Genomic DNA, 19,781 nt, shown 5'->3' with positions numbered 1-19,781 from the left:
GTGTTTGGTCTGTCGGTTTCGGTTGAGCAGACATGGGAAGAGAAATGAGACGCCGAGGCTACCGCTCTATTTGCCGATGCTGTTGGGCTGGACGTTTCTGGGCAGACTGCTGTGCAGGCGATAATTTGCAGCCATAGAGAACATTTGTTGTCGCTGTATGCAAGAGAGGGTGGCGATAGAACTCATAATAGCCTAAGGCTTTCTAGCCTCTAGTAACTAGGCCGCCAAAAAAAAAAGAATTTAGGTGTTGAGCTCAAAGTAGTGGGATCGAATCCCGGACACGGCGGTCACATTTCGATGCAAGATGATGCCTACATGTGCTGTGCACGATGTCAGTGCTCGGTAAAGAACACTGGGCGGTTGCGATTAATCTGGAGACCTCCACTGTGGCATCTGGTATTCCCATGCGGAGCTTTATTAGCCCACATAATCGTGTCACCGAAACGGCCAACGCATACTCTACAGTTTAATAGCACGGAGACAACTCTTTGTTTTGTCTTTTTTTTTCGCTTGTTTCTATGCTCTTGAAACTGAGTGCACCTTGGCTAGATCTCTGCGGCGGCCTCGCATACAGGTCGGGAAAGTATACCTACAGGCAATGGAAAGCGGAAAAGGTGCGGCGGGTACAAGGCGAAAAGCATTAGCTTATGATATAATTGATGTGCCGATCGTTTCGCTAATCAGAGTTATTTGCATCAGTGAGGCTGATGAACGTTCAACTCTGGTGAAGCCGCTTTCCAGGGTGAAACCTCACTTTCGGGACGCGACTGCAGCGCGTGAAAGCGTTCGTTGCCTATATTTTTGTTTTTCTTTACTGTCAGGTGATGCCTGCACTATAACCAGACGGGAGGAAAAAGGGAGTAAGCTCCCTTTTATAAAACTGGAGGAGAATTTACTCTCTTTTTACTCCCGCATATAGCCGTATTTGTGTTTAGAGTGCGCTTGCGCCAGAAGGGAATTTGATACGTTCGTTGTCTGCCCCGTCGCGTTCTTTCGAGAATGCGTGGCATTTCTAGACCGGCGCGAGCTGACGCGCCCCTTTGCCGTCGCTTGACCGTTGTGTCCAACCGCGCAGGTGCTGCGCCTGTTCCTGGTGAGTAAGCCGGAGGTGACGCACCTGTACGCCTACGTGATGCTCGACTCGGACGACAACACGCGGCGTGCCATCAGAGAGCTGGACGGCATGCGCATGCGCGGCAACCAACTCAGGGTGGATTCCACCTTCGGCCGGGCGACGCACATCTTCGCATACGGTGAGCTTGCACGTGTGGCCCTTTTTTTTTCTCGCCGCGACGACCCGACAGAAGCTGCAAGAACCGAAAGATGCGGAGCACGATTTGAGGATGCTTGGCGCCCACGTGCTCTAGTTCTTTCAGTCTTGTGCCCCCTCTCTCAGTCTAAAGTTCACGGAACAACTAAGCCAGGAAAAAAGTTCGCAGGACCGACGGTTACATCAGTGCAACAGCAGTCACCTTCTTGAGGGAAAGTGCAAAAGTGTCCAGGAAAAGAGTAGAAGTGTAGAGAGTCTTTCCTTTGGTCTTTCGCTCAAAGAGGGGACTGGAGTCGACTTCTGTCGCATTCATGTAAAGGTGGCTAGGGACACCAAATCCCCTTGCATGTAATTTAGTCGAATACAAGTCGAGAAAAAAAGTGGCTGTCAAAAGGACCCCATTCGAGCCAATGGCATGGACCGATTCTCATAAACCTGCTAGCCTGACAATGTAGGAAGTGAGAGGTGAAAGGGAGCAGTCGCCTCCCTGTATTGTCACACTATCAAGTTGATGAGAATCGGACGACGCCATTGGCTGGAAGGGTGTTCTTTACCGGGAGGGGGGGGGGGGAAGGGGGGGGGGGGGGCTTTTTCATGACTTGTATCCGACTAATAGTTGTAATAGCTTTAGCAGCTGTTAATGTCTTTACTGGGAGTTTTTCCCGGTGAGGAATTAATGCTATCGCGTTCGAAAAAATAACGAGCGCTTGCCCCAGGATGATCAGAGCTTGCTGATTCTAGAAATGTTTAGCGCATTGACGGCGCCACTAATAAGAGTATGACTGTTGTGTTTGTTGTGTGAAGGTTATAGTGAGCGCTTTGAAAATACTGTCGGGCTCGCAATGGCAGATCTTGCTTCGCATCGCGTGTTTGAGAGCAGCATTCTGAGCACGATGCTCTGCTTCGACCTTGGCTGCATCTGTGTCCATGCATGCATCTGATATGCCACTGCGGCGGCCACCAGACTGCACTGCGAGCTTACCTGGGAAGCTCAGAGTAAAATACTAAACGAAGAACGCCTGAGGAAATTGGACGATAACAGGTGGGCAGCTAAGGTATTTAAATGCCTGTACAGAAAGAGCGTTGACTCACAATGGCAGAAAAGGAATATGAAGCTAACCAGTAAGTATGCCAGACACGAGGACGGAGAAATAAGAGCTTTAAGTGAGAGGTAAACAATGCATGAGGTAAAAACTGGATTAATTCAATGGAAAAGAAGCATAGCATAGAACTATATCAATACTGGAAAAGGCAGATCAGGAAGGAAGCGTTTTTTGATAACTCAAAAGGCAGTGCCCTACTCTTTGAAGCTAGGTCAGGGTGTCTTAGAACGCGCAGCTACAAAAAGAAACGAAGAAGATGACACATGTGCTGTGTGTTGTAAATATGTTTTGGGAGGCAAACAACAACAGAAACAATAGAACACCTCAATGCTCAAATGTGATGGTATCCATCCCGATGTCGCTACAGGCACAGTCACTCTTCCTGAGGCCCTAGGGTTTAGAGATAACAATAGTCATAAATTAGCAAAAAGCGATTGGAAGATTGGTGGATTGAAAGAGAGAGGTGACAAGGTTAAAAGTGTACGAAGACGTATCTAAAGAAAATGGCGAACTTACAACACAGTTAAATAAAAAAAAGGAAAAAAAGGGTTGAGCACGGTGGCAACTGCCATCACCCCGTTTCAAAGGTGACGTTCCTACCTTCCATCCAGCCCTTTCCCCACGCGCCCCATCCCTTGAGCCTTCTGGGGACACCGTACTACTACTACGCCGCGAAACCCTGTAATGTGGCGCTAACAGCTGTCACTGCAATATTCGGCATATCGTCGCTTTTTAGAAGCTAACTTATGCAGAAAATTGGTAGTGGCTTAACTTGGCTAACCTTGGAATCCAGCGAAAACCTAGCACGCTTGCTAAGCATTTGAGGCTCGTCCATGGAGCTCCGCGACAGCCGACTACGTGGCTAAAGCCCACACGACTTCGTGGCTACGACATGGTATCACATGGTCTTACGACACCCCCATCGGATGTTATCACGTGGCTTCACGTCACCTCATCGGATGTTCGTAATGTCAAAGGTCAACTAATTGCGATGGGTCAAGGGTTTGACACCATAACTGTACCACACATGGTCATACACGGCTGTCCTTGGTTGGGCTGAAGGTCGCTGTGCTGCCCACACGAAGACTGGTTTACCTAGTGTAGTGAAGCTCTTCGCTTCGAAAATGTAGCCTGACACCTCGCTCAAGATAGCAACATGTTTCCTGCTTCGGAATCTTGCTTAAACGACGTTGTTTCGCTATCTGACTGGTCATGTTTCTGCGCTGGCACTCATTTTTTGTTTTTTTTTTCCTCCTAAAAAGTATAACTTAATAACCATAGTCTTTCAATGCTTTGAAGGACTATGGTATATAACTTAATGTGGCTTTCTTTGGTTCGTCGGCTTCGCCCAGCTACTCAGCGCTTGCGGCTTTTTGATCGGTCTTTTTTTTGTTGTTGCGGGTAATAAAGCGGCATCTAGCTCGCCTGTGCCTTGCATGATTAAAACTGACGTCCCAAGTTTCAGCACCGCGCTCGACGAAATATGTAATAGGAGTGGTGAGGCGACGAACGCAATATCGCCGTGCGCTTTCCCGTGCTAGGAAAGTACGAGGTGGAGGCCGATAAAACATGTCTGCATCAAACGCTTTATTTCTTCGCAGTCCTTTCACGAATAGTGACATTTCATCGAAGTTCCCAGTGTGTGCAGTGCGTCGTGAAATATAAGAGCGCGTGAGCCTGGATGCAAACGTATTATAACTTCTGATCTGATGGCGCCTGTATGTTTCGCGCTGGGCTTTGTGCCATGAATTCTTACCAACTCGTCCACTTTCTTGTTCTTTTTGTTGACGTATGTATCGACAGAAGGGCGGAAATGGTGCGTACATATGACCAACTTAAAATGAACACTGTTGCATCCATGTCCCAAATGCATCCGCGCTAGCTCAGTGGTTAGCGTGCTCTTCTGCTGAGTCTGGGGATGCGAGTTGGATCCCGGCCGCGTTGCGAAAGGTGTGCCAGCCGGTCGGAATTATTTAACCTAAAATCTTCACTAGGCTAGAGTCGGATACAACTCAAGTCTGCAGTCAGGCTCCGCCCACATTTAGGGCCGGCGCACAGATTTCCTCCACAACAAAAAAGTACTCCGTTATTAAAACTTCCCTCGTCACCTAAACAAGAAGCTGATCACGAGAAAAAAAGTTTAAAAAGCTCGAATTTTGTATTTGGCTTGTTTAATAAAGTCAAAAATTAAACACCTATTTCGTTTAGTTTTGTGACTGGCTTGCGGTGTAATACAGTACGCCGCGAATCACGGCCCAGTGTTAACAACCGTTTTTTTTTTAATTGTATCCTACGATAGGTAAAGCAGTCGTGGCGTTGGCCAGAGAATGACCTTGAATGACCTTCAGCCCAACCACGTTAGCCGTGTATGATCATATGTGGTACAGTTATGGTGTAGAACCCTTGACCTCTGACCTTCGACATTGGGTGACCTTTGCTTTGACCTCAAGAATATCCGATGGGGTGATGTTAAGCCACGTGATGACATCCGGTGGGGGTGTCGTAAGACCATGTGATACCACGTCATAGCCACGTGGTCGTATGGGTATACCTATATGAACGGCTGTTGCGAGCGTGGAGCGGAGCTGCCATGGACGAGCCTCAGACACTTAGCAAGCCTGCTTGCTTTTCGCTGAATCCCAAGGTTAGCCAATTTGAGCCACTGGCAATTTTTTCCGGGGGCCTCCACTACGACGCCCATTCGCTTTGAGACGTTAAACCCCATATACCCCTGCGCCCTGCTTTTCGTTACCTTTACAGGTCTACATGTGTAAGCTATCGCTCTATTCCGGAAGACAGAACGGCAACAGGTGCCCGCATCATGAAGGAATTTAGGCAACGCCTTGCTCTAGTGGCCGTTTTCGTACGTCCGTTTAATGTAACTTGCGGGCAGTTCCGGAAGAGACTGCGTAAACAGCAGGCGGTGGGCACCCACGTATTTGCAGCAGTGACCAGTCTGACGACGAGTACTTGGGGCGGCTGTTTTTGTCGCTCCTAAAAGAAATTGTAGGGAGCGTTGGTTCTTGCAGCAACAGGCAACTATTTACCGTTTGTAACAGCCGTCTGTGTTACCCGGTCATAGAATTTATAACCTCTCGTAAGCGTCATGAGAAAACGTCCGTCCGAGCAACTGAGGCACCGAGAATAACGGCGAGATGTCCCCTCTCGGAGCTTCCTCAGAAAGCATCTGCAAATGCTCCGCAAAGGTGGCCCCCACCAACCAGTGGGGTTGACCTGTTGTGATGACGCGGTCGGTGGTCTTGCACGTCATCTTCGTGAACTTGTCGTGAGCGATGTCAGTGTCGCTTTCGTTTCTCACTTGGGGCCGCAGTCAAATATTAGTTTGCATAGCTTGGTCGATAGCTCGGTAGGCGTACAACTGTGTGAAATCCTTCACTCCGTGGCTGGTGCGCGTGTAGACTGGCCTAATGGTATAAACCTCTCAGAAAAGTGCTTTATGTGAGTTATGACATCTCGCTGAACTGCTGCCTGCAGCTTGGAAGTGGCGCTGCGAGCTTTCTGCACCTGTTCGCAACAGTCCAGGGTGCGGCTTTAAAGAGGTGTACAGGCGAATGGTGCGGAATGCTACACAGGCTCGCAAAACCTATGCCGCTGTCACACAGGAAGACTGTTTCGATTGCTGATGCATAGTCTTCTCTTTTTTTCCCTCGCAGGCGAAGGCACCGCCTACAATCGCAGCCGCGCCGCCGTGTATGCACGGATGCGAAGTGAAGCACAAGACGGGGGCGACCGCATGCCGCCCAATGGCGACCGCTTCAGGGGTGGTGGCTTCAACCACCACCGGGACAGTCGCTCCGACAACGGCCAGAACGACCGCCTCACGAACCGCCAGGACGACGGCTTGAGGGGCCGCCAGAACGACGGCTTGAGGGGCCGCCAGAACGACGGTTTCAGGGCACGCCAGGGCGACGTCTTCAGGAACCGCCAGGACGACGGCTTCAGGGGCCGCCAGGACGACGGCTTCAGGGGCCGCCAGGACGACGGCTTCAGGGCACGCCAGGACGACGGCTTCAGGGCACGCCAGGGCGACGTCTTCAGGGCACGCCAGGGCGACGTCTTCAGGGGCCGCCAGGACGACGGCTTCAGGGCACGCCAGGGCGACGTCTTCAGGGGCCGCCAGGACGACGGCTTCAGGGCACGCCAGGGCGACGGCTTCAGGGCACGCCAGGACGACGGCTTCAGGGGCCGCCAGGACGACGGCTTGAGGGGCCGCCAGGACTACAGCTTCAGGGCCTGCCAGAACGACGGTTTCAGGGCACGCCAGGGCGACGTCTTCAGGGGCCGCCAGGACGACGGCTTCAGGGGCCGCCAGGACGACGGCTTCAGGGGCCGCCAGGACGACTGCTTCAGGGGCCGCCAGGACGACGGCTTCAGGGGCCGCCAGGACGACGGCTTCAGGGCCTATGTGGGATACAGAAACTATGTGGGATACAGAAACCCCCAGGACCAACAACCTCGCTACGGTCACCACAACGATGGGCGCACCCGCGGAGGCAGCAGTGGTCGGGGGTATCAGCGCGACAACTTAGGCAGAGGAGGAGGCGCGAACCAGCGGTCCAACTTCAACTGTGGCGACGCCGCGCCTAGGGACTGCAGGCCTAGAGGAGGGTGGCAGCAATGTGATCGCCCGCAGGAGCGCGGGGACAGATTCTCGGGCCACCGCGACAGCGGAGGATACGGCATCAGCGAGGAGGACGCACACTGGCAGCTACTCTACGAGCGCGACGTGGAAGTTAGGCTGGAAGCTAAGCGGAGGCAAGAAGAGGCGTGGAACCGGCACCTGCAAAACTTGGCAGAGGCTGGCGGAGACCGCCACCAGTGGTTGACGCTCGACCAGCTCCGGGGGCTTGTCGGGAACGCGAATTACAGCCAGCCCCTTTACCAAATCTACAACCGCCCCATCCACCTAACCTTGCACAGAGACCCGTCGGCGCCTAATGGCGGCGACGCGGTCTTCTGGAGGGACGGCTCCGAATACGGGAGACCGCTGGACCTCATCCGCCTGCTGCATGGAGACGACGGGGTAGTCTCTGATTGCTTGGGAGAGGTCGGTGCCTCTGTCCACCAGTCCGAGGACACGGCTTCGGATCAAGGGTTAGCTGCCGCATCACCTGAAAGTGACGACAGTGGCTCACATGACACGGGCACCGTTTCCGCCGAAGTTGAAGCAAGATATGTGCAGCAGGAAGATGGAAAGCAGAGCTGTAATGATGCCCTGGATGCTGGAGATCATCGGCCTCCCGGTGAACAGCGCCAGCAAGAGAACGGTGATTCTACGGAAGATTCTACGTTCTACAGAACGGGCCAACGCAACCGTTGCAGCGACCCTCCAGAAGAAACTCCCCAGCGCAGCAGTTGCAGCGACCCTCCAGAAGAAACTCCCCAGCGCAGTAGTTGCAGCGACCCTCCAGAAGAAACTCCCCAGCGCAGCAGTTGCAGCGACCCTCCAGAAGAAACTCCCCAGCGCAGCAGTTGCAGCGATCCTCCAGAAGAAATTCCCCAGTGCAGCAGTTTCAGCGACCCTCCAGAAGAAACTCCCCAGCGCAGCAGTTGCAGCGACCCTCCAGAAGAAACTCCCCAGCGCAGTAGTTGCAGCGACCCTCCAGAAGAAACTCCCCAGCGCAGCAGTTGCAGCGACCCTCCAGAAGAAACTCCCCAGCGCAGCAGTTGCAGCGACCCTCCAGAAGAAATTCCCCAGTGCAGCAGTTTCAGCGACCCTCCAGAAGAAACTCACCAGCGCAGCAGTTGCAGCGACCCTCCAGAAGAAACTCCCCAGCGCAGCAGTTGCAGCGACCCTCCAGAAGAAACTCCCCAGCGCAGTAGTTGCAGCGACCCTCCAGAAGAAACTCCCCAGCGCAGCAGTTGCAGCGACCCTCCAGAAGAAACTCCCCAGCGCAGCAGTTGCAGCGATCCTCCAGAAGAAACTCCCCAGTGCAGCAGTTGCAGCGACCCTCCAGAAGAAACTCCCCAGCACAGCAGTTGCAGCGACCCTCCAGAAGAAACTCCCCAGCGCAGCAGTTGCAGCGATCCTCCAGAAGAAACTCCCCAGCGCAGCAGTTGCAGCGATCCTCCAGAAGAAACGGGCCAACGCAACCATTGCAGCGACCATCCAGAAGAAATGGGCCAGCGCAGCCGTTGCATCGACCCTCCAGAAGAAACGGGCCAGCGCAGCCGTTGCAGCGACCCTGCAGAAGAAACGGGCCAGCGCAGCCGTTGGATCGACCCTCCAGAAGAAACGGGCCAGCGCAGCCGTTGCAGCGACCCTGCAGAAGAAATGGGCCAGCGCATCTGTTGCAGCGACCCCGCAGAAGAAACGGGCCAGCGCAGCAGCTCTGGAAAGCGTGAACTGACGTCGCAAATGCATGAGCCCGTTGCGCGTTGTATTTCGGCTCCTCCCGCCGTGGGCCGATCTGGTTTGGAAGGCGGCGCTCCTGCAGCTGTGCGTCAGGATGGCGCGCGTTCCTCCCGAGGCCTGAGCGTGGCAGCCATGCTGAGGTGCAGCGTCAGTACCGCGCTGGGCGAAAACGAGAGATTCCCGGAGAGACCGCGAGCGCTGCACAACAACAGGTCGTTCACAGAGTACGCCGAAGAGCAGAGAGCAGCGCTGGCAGAGTACGGACGCCGTGCACGGGCGGCCAGCCTCAGCCTGCGGTTCGCTTCGACCGGCGGCGCGAAAGACGACGACTCGGAAAGCGAACACTCGTCCTCGGAAGACGACGAAGTCGCGCGCCAGGCGAGCTACCTGTGGAAGTTTTTCGTGCGCAAGAAGAACCAGCAGAATGCGGTTCACCTGATGTGCGGCCGAGCAGCGCCGCAGTGCAGCAGCGGCTGCTGCCTCTTGGGCGACGGAAGCCGTGCTGTCCTGGTACTTGGCCACGCGCCCGTCATCCCGGAGTGCCGGTGCGCCGCGCCGTGCTGCGCCGCGCAGGGCCGTGATCGCGTCATACCTTCGGGTGACGGCGAAGGTCCCGTCGGCGGGGCTGCAGTGCCTCGCGACGTTGGGGAGGCGACAGATTTGGCGAAACAGGGCCAGCAAGAGGGCGAACCGACGACGCGGGAAGCGGTGCGCACAGTCAGCGACAACCCGAAGCAGCGCTGCGAGGACCTTGCCGCCCAAGCTTTCGCGCACGCTGTCTGCCTGGTGGCAGATTCGGGCGTCAATCAAGACGACGACGCCGACTCCGACAGTGAGCTGTTCGCAAGCACTGAGGAGGAGGATGAAGACGACCTGGAGATGTTTTCTGTTTTGTCCGAGGGCGACACGCGTGCCTTCGGCCATAGGAGCGGACCGGAAGCAAGCACGGAGATATTCAGTCCAACGCTGAACGGCAAGCTTGATCCCCCGGAGAATGCCGAAGCCACAAGGCCCGAAGCCGGCAATGCTGACTACCCAGCGGTGGGAATCAACGGCCCGACAAATCCAGAGACTGCCGACGGAAGCGCTTCGATGCTGGACGAACCTGGTGCGGCCACCCAGAAGGATGTAGGCGATGCAGGCTACTCGGCCCCGGAAATCGCAGCCGACCAGACCGAATCTACTCGGGGCGATCTTCCTCCAGAGGGAGAAGGGGACGACTACGGAAACGGCGTCTTTGAAAAGGGCGCCCAAGATGGCGGCGCCGCCGCGCAGCGGACAACAGCTGAGCAGCAAAAGGCGCCCGGTTCACACGACGCGGGCCCGAGCGAGGCGGGAGGGGCCGACGACGCGGTCGATACGAGACGCCAGCAGCCTCGACGCTGAAGAAATTGAATGCGAGCCTGTACTCGTCCGGCGCTGCGCTGACCGCGCCGACGCTTGTTTTTAATCCCGGGATGGCGGCCAAACCATGTGGGAGAAAGAGCGGCGGAAAGCGTGCCAAAGTCGGCGCCGTCTTATCCACTTAGTGTGCACGGCCATTCTTCGCTCTAGCGATGTTCTTTTTTTTTCCTTCCTTCGTTTCTTCTCCCTCTCTAGTAATTTTTTTTCTTTTACGCGCTGATTTCAGGCAAAGTTTGCCGTGTATTTCTGTTTTCTTGTGGATTGAGCGCCTGCATTGTTATCGGCACTCACGTCATGCTCGTCAATTCCTTTTGGCCACCTACCGTGGGTTTACTCTTTTGTTCGTTCGTTCGTTCGTTCATTTGTGCCTTCAATAAAGGTTCAATTTCAGCTCCGCGTCCTGTTTTCTTGCGAGGCCGGAGCCGAAGTATATTAATTTTCTTGGCTTGGCTTCAGTGGGTGCGGAATCTGATGGGAGTAGCCGGTACCACGTGGTCAAGTGTCGAGCGTGTTCTTGTGGTTCTGGCTTGACTCGATTTTGGTGTTTGAATCTTAGACTTGCAAAGACAAGCTTCGTCTCAAACACGTTGTTAAGAGCGCTCCCACTCAAAAGCAGACCAGCGCGTGAACCGTGGAAGTGTTCAACTGCGCGCATTGCGCCAAAGGCTGCGTTTATGGCCTTAGAAGGCGCAGTTGTAAAACTTAATAGTAATAATAACTGTTTTTTTTTGCGAAAGGAAATGGCGCAGTATCTGTCTATCGTTGGACACCTGAACCGCGCCTTAAGGGAAGGGATAAAGGGTGGAGTGAAAGAAGGTGCCGTAGTGGAGGGCTCCGGAATAATTTCGACCACCTGGGGATCTTTAACGTGCACTGACATCGCACAGCACACGGGAGTTTACGATGTCAGTGCACCAAAGACGATTTCTGCGCATTCTGTAGCACGCCTCAAGAGAGAGGTCGGATTATCCATCCAGTTGGGACAGAGAACTTGAAGAGTCGCCCATGAGATCTGGTCACAACATCTTGTGCTGGTTAGCCAGCTGCGAGCCACAACATCGAAGTCTCGAAAAAAATTTGCTGCATTTTAACTACTGCTGAACCTGTTCAGAGAGTGATCGCTGTGGTGTATCGGGGAAGTTGACGCGGCTTGGAGCCCGTAACGTTAGGCAGTCCTCCAACCCTAGCAGGTTACAGTTTAATGGTTCATCGCGAGCGGTTAGTCACCTAATGAGCGCTGCTGCCTATTCTACCTCCCTCTATCGGCGAATCGATAGGCCAAGTGGTGCGACATCATGATGAATCACATATGATAAAGCCTATAGCCACACAACCTCTGGCTCACTTGAAGGTCAACCAGCAACGCACGGCGAAATCGGCTTTATCTAGAGTATACCCGCCGCGGTGGCTCAGTGGTTAGGGCGCTCGACTACTGATCCGGAGTTCCCGGGTGCGAACCCGACCGCGGCGGCTGCGTTTTTATGGAGTAAAAGCGCTAAGGCGCCCGTGTGCTGTGCGATGTCAGTGCAGGTTAAAGATCCCCAGGTGGTCGAAATTATTCCGGAGCCCTCCACTACCGCGCCCTTTTCTTCTTTCACTCCCTCCTTTATCCCTTCCCTTACGGAGCGGTTCAGGTGTCCAAAGATATATGAGACAGATACTGTGCTATTTCCTTTCCCCAAAAACCAATTATTATTATTATTATCTAGAGTAGGGAAGCTATCGGGAATGGGGTAGAGAAGTGGCGAACTAGCACAAGGAACCAGCTGGCAAAGCAGCTCGCATCCGAAATGATCAACCATTCAACGCTTCGCCGCAATGTGTCTGTTAATTGCGCTCGGCTACCGAGCGGAACCCGGCGTCTGTCCTGGCCGCGGCGACCGCGTTTCGATGAAGGTAGAGCTTGCGCAAGCACTGAGGCAACACCGCCTCAAAGGCAACCACATGCAAGATCTCAGTTGCTCCGTGCAGTTGCGCACGGAGGAATGGTTGGGGGGGGGGTTGCCGGTTACGCACTTCTGAGCAGCTACGCAAGCCCTCCGCCGCTGGCGCCCCGTCAAAGGTCAAGGGCTGAGGCTTCACACATACCTCTGGGGTTTTTCCAGCTTTTGCTAGTCAGTTTTGCTGTTATCTTTTGCTAACAGGCGCCCGGGCTATTGGCGTACGATGCCAGTGCACGCTAAAGATCCACAGGTGGTGGAAATTATTCCGGAGACTGGCACTACGGCGTCCCTCATAGCCCATATCGGGACGTTAAAACCCACAGTTTACAATATATTTACATCCATCTAGAGGACAAAGGCCTACAGCAAGCCAGCCCGTCAGTGATATCACAATGAGGTAGGGCTAAGCTCCCTGGCTTCAAAACCGGCGCAACTTTCCGCCACCGCACACTCCGCTTTCCTTAATACTAGCGTGCCTCATATAGTATGCCAAGCAAAAGAACACTCCTTGCAGCAATACCCCGTAGGAAATCGAGACTATTCCCGGCCTTGTTATTTTTCTTTTACATAAACCACTGCGGCACACACATTCTTGCACTGCAGTGCCACTCATCAGTGCAGATGTCAATGCTGGAATTATGAACCTATCTGTAGCCTTGAGGTAACGACGATAAATGAATGTGTCCGTGGTCGACGTCAGCAAAAGGTGATTCGTTTATAGTGGAAAAGCACAGCAGCGGAGCAATAGGGCTCAAATTCGGCACAATTGAACGGTGACCTAAAAAAAAATCATATGAAAAACCGATTCAACCCACATCACCCTCGTTTCACGACGGAGGCGCTCATGTTATCCGTCTACCAGTCCCTCTAGAGTGCCTTGTCACCGAGTGTTTCCCCCGCATCCGCATTTGCGGTACGTTTGGAGCGGGGAGGCCCCGGTCGTCAGCGGTTGACTACCACGGGCGACAGGTTCTAGATGCGTCCGTCGCTCCGCAAGCTCCATACGCAGCGGCATCAAAGCATCCCCGATATTGGAGAGTTATAGCATATCGTTACCGTGCTTACGTCACCGTTCATCGGGCCCGGCTAGCGACGTAGATGGCACCACTGTGTTTACATCCAAACACCCGAAGAAACGACGCTTCAGCACGGCGAACTGAAGGTGTCGTAGTTGCGCTTTTTACAGCGTTCGCAACGCAATAGGTGCCGTGTACGCAAGCTTACTGCCTTCTGCGTAGTAAAATTGACTACCGGCCAGGGTAGCCAAAGTGGCTAGCTGCATGGGCGCATTTTAAAAGCCGCTGAGCCAGCTGTTAGCTTAAAAGTAGTGTGTACGTCTTTATATGCAGAAAAAAACATTATTAAAGTGCATGTAACATCTCATTGCACAGCAATGCTTGGGCAATGCATGCGTATTTTTGTTTTCAATAAGTGCTGGGCCTCTGCCATCACCAAAATTCCTTTCACGCGACAGTTCGTTCGGTCGAAAAGCCGTCGGCGCAGTCGGCACCGCGTGTCGGAAATAATCGGGGCTGCGTAAAAAAATCGTATCGTGGTAATTTGCTGTTTTCGGGATTGTTGATTGATTGTTGCGTGATAGGCGATGACGATTTCATGAAATCATTGTAATTAATTGATGAATTAAAGAAATGAAAAACAAAAAATGGAAAAAAGCGGGGTCAAATGTGTCAAAATGCTCAGAATGAAAAGCTAATGGTTGATGACGTTAAGAAAATTGAGAGTGTGCAACTGATCAATTCATTAATTGAAACAATTTAAAAAAATCAAAAATGCGTTCAAAAGTGCCCAACTGCTCGGATTGGCGTCATACCTTTAAGGCGGAGCTTAAGTGTCTTCTTCAAGTCTTACGGTAACTTGTTACGGGAGAGACGGTATGCTAAAACGTCTTCAGGCGTGCACATCAGCGCTAACCGGTAAGTCGGGCGTCCGGTAACACGGCAAACCTTAACCTAAAGACGGTGACGACGCGCTATAACTCTCTATTAATAATCTCGATCACGGCCATTGCGGTGATGACAGATTTGAAACGGGTCGATGCGTATACGTCAAACGAAGGAACGAATGACCGAACTCAGCAGCGCACGTCACGCGTGGCAGGAATAAACCTCCTCTGGCGACATCGGGAGACCGATTGCTCCTCGGCGCGCCTCATTTGGTTCCTGAACGACGGAACGCCATTCTGCGATCACGGCATTGATGGTCCGTATCAGCGCGCTTGTACTCCCATGCGCATCAGGCCATGTGGATATAGCGTCACTCGGTTGAACGGTCGAGACTAATGTCAGTCGCAGATAAAGAGTACGCCAAGCCAGGGCGGGTGCCGCGGAAGAACCGCGGAACACGAAAACACTGAGAAGACGTCACAATACGGGCCGAAGGGCTCGAATTCTTGACTTTTCTCGTGTGTCGCGCTTCTCCTCAGACGAATACCGTTCCGTTCGCATAGCTGTCCACCCTACTACAGTAAACGTAGTTAGGTTGCTGGTGGTGGTGATGACGATGATGATGATATCTTTAAAATTCGCATTCGTGCCAGATACACCTCACAGTGTCTGTTTCAGCGCAAATCGTTAGCAGCTCCGTCCGCTCAGGAGCGCGCGCTGTCTTGGCCAGCGGGAGGGTTATCGTCCCCTGCTTTTTTTTCCTGTTTCAGGAGCAGCTTTTTCCCTTTCCCTCTGAGGGCGCACGTAGGCGGGAGAGGAGGGCGGCCGACGGTCGCAGGTCGTCGCGCTCGCAACTCCCTGGGGATCGCATCCCTATTTCCCCAGCACGGTCAGCGCGAACATCGATCGGTTCTCGGGAGTGTCGTCAACCCCGCGGGGCAGTGCGCTTACAAGAGGGCGGAGGGAAAAGCCATATAGCGCTTGCCGGCGTTGCTGTACTCTCCGAGGCAGGGGTAATACAAGGACTCTGCTCCCATTTCATTCCATTTTCGCCCTTGTCGCCCTCTGTCACTGTCTCGAACGACGCAGCGCTGTTGCCAGTCGGCGCGGAGAAAGATGAAGACAAAATGGAGTTGAACAAATAAACGCTATTCTCCCGCCATGGTCTTGGTAGTCTGTGCAGTTAATCATCAGGATTGAATTGAATAAAAAAAAAGAAAGAACCGCTACATTGTATCGGCCCAGGATCATTCGGCCCACGGCATACACGAAAGGCTGGAAAGAGACGCTCGATTCTGTGGAAGATTCATTCATTCATTCATTCATTCATTCATTCATTCATTCATCCATTCATTCACTCATTCATTAGTTTATTCCCAGGGTTAACCTCGGCATTGAAGACCGAAGGAAGCGAACGAAGAAACGAACGAACCGACATACACCAGGTGTTTCAGGGAACCCTACAGCTAATTGAAAAAAATGAAAATTGGTTTGGGGAAGGAAAGGGCGCAGTATCTGTCTCGCATATCGGCGGACACCTGAACCGCGCCGTAAGGGGAGGGTAAAGGAGGGAGTGAAAGAAGAAAGGAAGGAAGAGGTGCCGCAGTGGAGGGCTCCGGAATAATTTCGACCACCTGGGGATCTTTAACGTGCGCTGACATCGCACAGCACACGGGCGCCTTTGCGTTTCGCCTCCATCGAAACGAGACCGCCGCGGTCGGGTTCGAACCCGGGTACTGCGGACCAGTAGCCGAGCGCCCTAACCACTGAGCCACCGCGACGGCTACCACCAATTTATAAAATGAGGTTTTTTGAACTAAAGGAAAGCTTGTTGCGGCATAGTAATATCACTGTTGGCGGACGTCAGAAAACAGACGTATCATGTTAAATTGTATAAACACAGCAACGAAATTTTAATGGTTCCCTTTCTAATATTTACAGATAGCCTGATAGCAATTATAGATTCGCAAAGTTAACTACCAAAATTTAGTTACTCTCTTACAAGCTAACATGATACACCCGTTTTCTGACATCCACCAACACTGGTGTATCTATACTACACGAAGCTTCTCTTTACTTCAAAAAACCTATTTTTTTAAACTTATGAGTGGGGTTCCCTGAAACACCTGCTTTACGAACAATAGTAAGAACTCATTAATGGTATAGAGACAATGAATTAGGAAACGAACGAATTCACAAAGTTCCTCAGCCCACCGATAAGCCTGTCAGCTTAGTCAGCAGCTACAGACCTAAACGGATGATCCAGCCATCCTGAATGCGAGGCGGGGAGGGTGATGAGGGTACTACTTGCTGCCTTATCGCGGGGTATATCAATAGCTACAGCCGTAACGCATCCATGCTCCTTCAGACGGTGCGGTGAGCGTGCAATCTTTTTTTTTCTTCTTTTCTTCATCTGTATATACTCTTTCTATCGTATCTGCAGTCTGGATGGATAGGGGCCCAATTGGTGCCAGTGGACAACCAGTGAGTGGGGATCAATAAGGATAAAGTGGGCAGTATAGTGGTTCGTTGGTCTCTTCATTCCTTCGTTTTTTTTTATTAGAGCCACTTGCTGCCGCTGTTACGTACCACCCTCTTCTAGATTGATGTGGCCACGCCCAAGCCCACCTAGGTCACCACTCTCCCACTAGGTGGCCTGGGTCCCAACTAACGTGCATGTCGACAGATAGCGAATTCTCAATACTGTCGACTACGGCTCAGAGCTACCTATATGTATAACCGCGGAAAGCATAAGAATTACCCAGTAGGTGAGTGCGGAAGTCGTACGCAACTGGCGGTTAGGCAGCGCTCTCCAAAAGAAGTTTCCGATATGCATCTATCTCTGTAATATATATATATATATATATATATATATATATATATATATATATATATATATATATATATATATATATATATATATATATATATATATATATATATATATATATATATATATATATATATATATATATATATATACATATTTGTTTCTTTGAGAAGTAAGTGAAAGAGGCAGGTATGAAAACTTACATCATTTAGACTCGACTGGAATTCCTTTAGCGTTAGAGCCGCTGCCGCTAAAAACCGTATGTGTGTGCGTGCGTGCGTGTGTGAGGGGGGAGGAAGCACTTGATGAGGAGGGTACGAATACAGTAATCTGCAGCCGCATACGATAAATAACTTACACCCAAACAACTCAGTGTACGGAAAACTGACCGTGGCCCCGCGTAGGACAACAACTGATCGAGGCACACGCCAAGAAAGAGCTCCCTTACGAAACCGCACTGGTGCAAATCCTTTCCGAAGTTGACGAAGCTACGTGGCCTCGAATCGGCCGAGCTTTTGAGCAGCTCGGACACTGGCGACAGGCGGGGCTGGCCGAAGTGAAAACGACATTGCCTGCCCTGCATAGATTAGCGACGACAGAATATGGTCATGCAGCAAGAGAGACAGGAGGTAAAGAAAGAAAGAAAGAAAGAAAGAAAGAAAGAAAGAAAGAAAGAAAGAAAGAAAGATGGGAAGAAAGAAAGGAAGCAAGAAATAAAGATGGGAAGAAAGCAGGTGAGAAGGAAAGAGGAACGGATAAAGAAAGATAGAGAGAAAAAAAGAAAGCAGGTGAGAAGGAGAGGAACGTATAAAGATAGAAAGAGAGAGAAATAAAGAGAGAGAGAGAGAGAGAGAGAGAAAGAAGGAACAAAGAAAGATGGGAAGAAAGAAAGGAAGAAAGAAAGAGAGCGAGAGAAAGAAAAAAAGCTGGCGAGAAGGAAAGATGAACGGATAAAGAGAGAGAGAGAGAAAGCAGGCGAGAAGGAAAGAGAGGGACGTATAAAGAAAGATAGAGAGAAAGAAATAAAGAAAGAGAGAGAAGGAAACAAAGAAAGCGAGAGAGGAAGAAAGGAAGAAAGAAGGGAAGAAAAAATAAGAGAGAAAGCAAGAAAGAGAGAAAGAAATAGAGAGAAAGAAAGAAAGCAGGCGAGAAGGAAAGAGAGGAACGTATAAAGAAAGATAGAAAGAGAGAGAGAGAGAAAGAAAGAAAGAAAGAAAGAAAGAAAGAAAGAAAGAAAGAAAGAAAGAAAGAAAGAAAGAAAGAAAGACACGCACGGGAATGGGAAACACAAAACTGGCAGCAAAAAAAAATTAAGGACACGCAGAAGACAGGAACGGGCGCAAGCATTCAGCGATGCTTTATTCGACGGTTCCTAAATATATAGCGCATATGGGCCCATGTGCAAGCAGAGGGCCATATATGAGGTGTATCAGGTCGTCAACTGTCGTCTCGCTACCGGAACAATAAGGAAAACGCAATTTCAGATTTCGCGCAGGGCCATTCAGGTGCCAATAACGCAATATGTACCTCTTTATTCTACATATCCCTGCACATTTTGAGCTTCGTATTTCTCCAAGTTGCAGACGTACCCAAATGAAGCTGCGCTCGAACAACTTTTGAAGCGACAAGCTTCACTACGCCAGCTTTTCGAGCCGTCAGCGGGACCGCAAGTTTGACCTTGAATGCAGTTAGAGGTCAAACCATGAGCACAACTGGTGGTTGTCAGGTGCGACACCAAGGTGGTCCATAAGGTCAAGGTCAAAGGTCAAAGTCGAGATAGTTGGTGTAATAGTCGCTGATGTCGCTGCTGTAGTTGACGTCATATGATAGGGGAGATGCAAGAAGTCGAGGCGTATGGACCTCCTGCATGTTTGTAAACAAACGAGGTGGCGCTGCAGTCGCTAGCGAGCTCGTGGTAGGCAAAAGGTCGGGGAGTGGCGTCGCGGATAGGTGTGCGCGGGTTTTCAAGGCTTGTAGGCGCGTTTCCAGTTTCTGCGAATCATAGCAATGGTCGATGCTTCCAACTTAGTAATTTGTCGAAGTACACGAGCTCGCGTTGTCCACGTGCGGCCTATAAAGAGAAATAGTTTGCCACTGTGTATTGTATATATGGTTAGTAGTAAACATGTAGAAAGCGTTCCTGCCGTTTATTTATGCGCTAGGCATTGAATAAAACAAGTTTTGACACTCTGCACTAGCCGGAATGATTTTACTTCGGGACAGCAGTGAGGGGAAGTGCTGGCGTTGTTTCGTCGGAGCAGACATGCGCTCATCGTCTGCTAGCTGACATACGTACGTGTCGCGCTGCGCGAAATGTGGGGACAGCGTCATGTCCCCGATCTCCTGTCTCGCTTAGCGCTGTTTTTAGCCGCATGACCACGCACCAGCCAGGCCGACTTGTCCTCTTGTTAAGCTGGTCAATTTGGTGAAAATTTTTGATTTCTAGAATTATTTTCTTTCCTAGCCCTGAAGTCTAGTTTCGTGACGAAAAATTATAGCAAAATAATGAGTACAAATTTATAAATTACGCTTTTTAGAAGTGTGGTCGTCAAAAATTTTGAGGTAATTTCTTTGATTTTAGTGCCGCATTTCTTTGACCAAAGCGAAAGCGAAGATGCCATAAACGAGGGAATAAACTTTAAGGTTCGTTTTCTGACCTCTCACATTTTCTGCGACTGGATCACTCACCTTCGTAATTCGCATGAAAATCAAATGATTACATTTGTCGCAAACTATTCCTGAGACGTTGAGGAGCGTAATAAATCTCTCGATTTTTTTTCCCCTACACGTGCAGTAAGTACTGTGTCAGTTATTTCCTGTAATAAACGTTTTCATGTAACTATGCATGCATAAATACTGATCATATAGAAAAAGAACTAATCGCGTCATCGTACAGAACAGGGCTTTATGTACATGCTGGCATAAAAGAACTGCGCACTATCTACTCAATT

The 19,781-nt window shown here is 51.1% G+C and overlaps 2 protein-coding genes across 3 annotated transcripts in view; one reads left to right on the top strand and one right to left on the bottom strand.

The window, feature by feature from the left end:
• Nucleotides 1-10,543, top strand: part of LOC144107667 (uncharacterized) — a 67,648-nt gene extending 57,105 nt beyond the window's left edge. For both annotated transcript variants that reach the window (XM_077640781.1, XM_077640782.1), the window contains 2 exons: nucleotides 1,076-1,253; nucleotides 6,048-10,543. In XM_077640781.1, the coding sequence (XP_077496907.1) occupies nucleotides 1,076-1,253; nucleotides 6,048-10,135 (4,266 nt within the window). In that variant the 3' untranslated portion in view covers nucleotides 10,136-10,543. The remainder of the gene's footprint in view (nucleotides 1-1,075; nucleotides 1,254-6,047) is intronic.
• Nucleotides 1-19,781, bottom strand: part of LOC144107669 (major facilitator superfamily domain-containing protein 4A-like) — a 422,352-nt gene that overhangs the window by 381,781 nt on the left and 20,790 nt on the right. The gene's annotated exons all lie outside the window — the stretch shown is intronic.

Source organism: Amblyomma americanum, chromosome 10 (genome assembly GCF_052857255.1).
Source record: "Amblyomma americanum isolate KBUSLIRL-KWMA chromosome 10, ASM5285725v1, whole genome shotgun sequence".
NCBI lineage: Eukaryota > Metazoa > Arthropoda > Arachnida > Ixodida > Ixodidae > Amblyomma > Amblyomma americanum.
The sequence above is the reverse complement of the archived record's forward strand: the minus strand, read 5'-3'. Positions and strand labels throughout refer to the sequence as shown.